This window comes from Bradysia coprophila, unplaced genomic scaffold, assembly GCF_014529535.1.
Source record: "Bradysia coprophila strain Holo2 unplaced genomic scaffold, BU_Bcop_v1 contig_138, whole genome shotgun sequence".
NCBI lineage: Eukaryota > Metazoa > Arthropoda > Insecta > Diptera > Sciaridae > Bradysia > Bradysia coprophila.
This window is the reverse complement of record NW_023503409.1, coordinates 5,343,808-5,346,801: the sequence shown is the minus strand read 5'-3', so window position 1 is coordinate 5,346,801 and position 2,994 is coordinate 5,343,808. Positions and strand designations below refer to the sequence as shown.

At 31.8% G+C, this 2,994-nt stretch overlaps 1 protein-coding gene across 5 annotated transcripts in view; it reads left to right on the top strand.

Moving 5' to 3' along the window:
• Positions 1 to 1,678: 1,678 nt before the first annotated feature.
• LOC119073439 (fibrillin-1) overlaps positions 1,679 to 2,994 on the top strand; it is a 39,303-nt gene continuing 37,987 nt past the window's right edge. For all 5 annotated transcript variants that reach the window (XM_037178925.1, XM_037178924.1, XM_037178926.1 and 2 more), the window contains exon 1: positions 1,679 to 2,071. In XM_037178925.1, the coding sequence (XP_037034820.1) occupies positions 2,017 to 2,071 (55 nt within the window). In that variant the 5' untranslated portion in view covers positions 1,679 to 2,016. The remainder of the gene's footprint in view (positions 2,072 to 2,994) is intronic.

Genomic DNA, 2,994 nt, shown 5'->3' with positions numbered 1-2,994 from the left:
CTAAAAATGAGTTTAAATTTTGTCGCACAATAGCTTATTTTAAAGCTACGTTGATAGGGAACCAAGAAGTAAAACGATTTTGAGAAAAATATTAAATGCGGTCGAGTGATCGCCATGAGAGTGACTAAAAATTAGCCATTTTTTGACATACATGGAAAAGTGATCTTCCCTAAACAATAAATAAATCATGTTTTTCATTATGAATATTGTTTTTGGCCGTTAATAACACATTTCTAACCAAAAACAGTTGAGAACTGAGCTTTTTCACGAATATAATTCTTCCTAATAGGCCGAAAATGGCTAATTTTTAGTCACTCTCATGGCGATCACTCGACCGCATTTGATATTTTTCTCTAAATCGTTTATGTTCTTGGTTCCCTATCAACGTAGCTTTAAAATAAGCTATTGTGCGACAAAATTTAAACTCATTTTTAGGAAAAATCTGCAAAAGAAACCTCTCTCAAATAAAAATATCGGAAACCTGCGAAACTTGTTTACCCGGAAAAAGTATGTTCGTCATAAAAAGGATGTGTCTTTTGGGTTTGTTTATTAGAGTAGACCCTGTATTTTATACTAAGACCGTTTTACCAATAATTCACTTTTTGGCATAGACAATAAAGCCTTTAGATTGTCAATACCTCGAAAAACTAGAATATTTTCAAAAAATCGTCTTGGGCAAAGCATAGAACATTTTTGAAAATATTTTTTTTGGTCGTAAAATTTTCTTTAGACTTCGCTGAGTCGGATCAGCTAGGTCCAGATGCTAGGATGGAAAATATTCACAAATCGACCGACCCTACTCCGCAGCATCCAATGTAATCTACTATTTTAATCTGTTGATTTCAAATCTTGTACTTCAATTTTTTTAACATGTATTTTACAATTTAAAGGACCGTATATTACGCAGATCTTGTAATTATTTTTGTCGTCGTTATCGATAACAGACGAATAGCCGTATGTGACAGGCTTAGCGATGAATTTTCTTTCATTTGTTCATTTTTCGTTTGCATTCTGAAACGATCTACCAAAGATTTTCAACATCATCTGATGCATGCAAAAGATTGTGTAACAAACACTAGGCGATACTTTCAACAAAAGAAGTTACAGATTTCATATTTGATGATTATTTGACAATACTCTTTCCGTTAGGAATAAATTAACTTTGTGCCTCACAATCATCACATTTATGAATACAAATTTCCAACTATAACAACTAACCTATATCATGAGGAATAATCCGTTTGTCGATTAATCGCATGTTACAAATAACGACCTGTAATCAATTCAATAATTATTTTCGAAAAACATGTGCTAATCATCTATGAGAAATCATGTCAAATTAGTTTCAAATTCCATGACTTAGTATAATAGCCATGCCATAAAATTCTACACATTTTAGTAGTTGGTATTCAAACATTAATAAAATGAATATGTATTTATCTTTGCAAGTGCAATATGGTGCTAGAACGCGTAAAAACGACGATGCGCTCACTCTGTATGCTAACATGGCATAATAAATCCTAATAATGTGCGTTGATCTAATCTCTTTAACATCTTTTAACTCGATTCGTTCGAGAGTTGAGGAGGTGGATGCGTAAAACAAATATTTCTTTTTCTTTTCTTACTTTTTTGTTTTTCGTCGACTCCATTGACTTCACTTCTATGTTTCGGTTTTTCTAATTCAGTCACCGGCTGACCGTGCGCGATAGATCACATTCAAAATTCCGTTTCGAATGCATACAAACGTTTACTCACTTCAACTATTTTTTTTTCTTAAATTTCTTTTTCATTAAATTCATATTTATGCTTTAAAGATCAGTTTTTAATTACGTACAAACTTTAACGAGCTTTAAATAAAGTAAATTCCGCGGGTAAATTAAAAAAAATAAAATCAAATAAATGTGGAAACATCTGTAGAGGGATGTTTAAATGGGGTTGTGTATGAGTTCATTATTGTAATAATTGAAAATTGTGACATAGAGTGTGTTTTTGACTGAAAACGAAGTATTTTTAAACATGAAATTTAAATCGAAAAATTTAATTTGGATTATTTTACTGTCATTTGCAACATGTAAGTTTTTTTTCCCTTTATTAAACAATATGATATTAATAGTATGCAGAAACAACAACAGCAAAAAAATGCAATTCCATATTCCATCAGCCAATGACTGAAGCAATCTCATAAATTTTTCATTGTTCAACATTTATTTCATGCATAAAAAAGTTTGCAGACAAGACTGCTCTAACCGAAGAAAAATTAGCTGAGAAAATAATAAATTCTTGGCTATAGTACGCAATTTGTTTTGTTTTTGCGAAAGGATAACCAAATGCACTGCACGACCACTTTGAGCTTTTATTGCTGGAAATTCCATTAGTTTGAGACTGGAAGACTTAAGATAATAAAAATTAAAATTTTCATTTAAAATTGAAAAAGAACATAGATTCTGGTGAACTTTTTTTTCTTTTGACATAGGTTAACATTGTCTCTATCTTCAGTTTAAAATTTTATGCTTTGGAATAAGGCACAAGAATTTGTCAATTTCAGTCTCTGGAAAATCGGACAGAACTGGTCAGTTTCAGGCCTTATAATCAATTCAATTGTCTTAGGTCGCGACAGGAGATGCTTTAATAACCCAATTGTTGGTCAATGTTTTTGTAGTTGCATTCCTCATGTGTGTGTGTGTGAGGCCAAGACTCAAAACACGTAAATTTCAGGTTCAAATCGACGGGAACGGATAAACTGACATATTGTGTAAATTCAACGCACTTTTCAACTATACGTGTAAAGAAGAATTCGCACGCTTATTCTTACTGAAATTTTGTAAAAGGAGTCCTTTTAAAGGACACATTGAGTTGAAGACAGAGTGAGGGTGTTCGTAGTATTGAATTTGCGTCTGCGAGATTGTGAAATAGTATTTTTCCTAACGAGTTCTGGAATCAAATCAAAATCAAAAAAGTCCTTTAGCATAAGTTAGGAACAAAGTTTTGTTTATA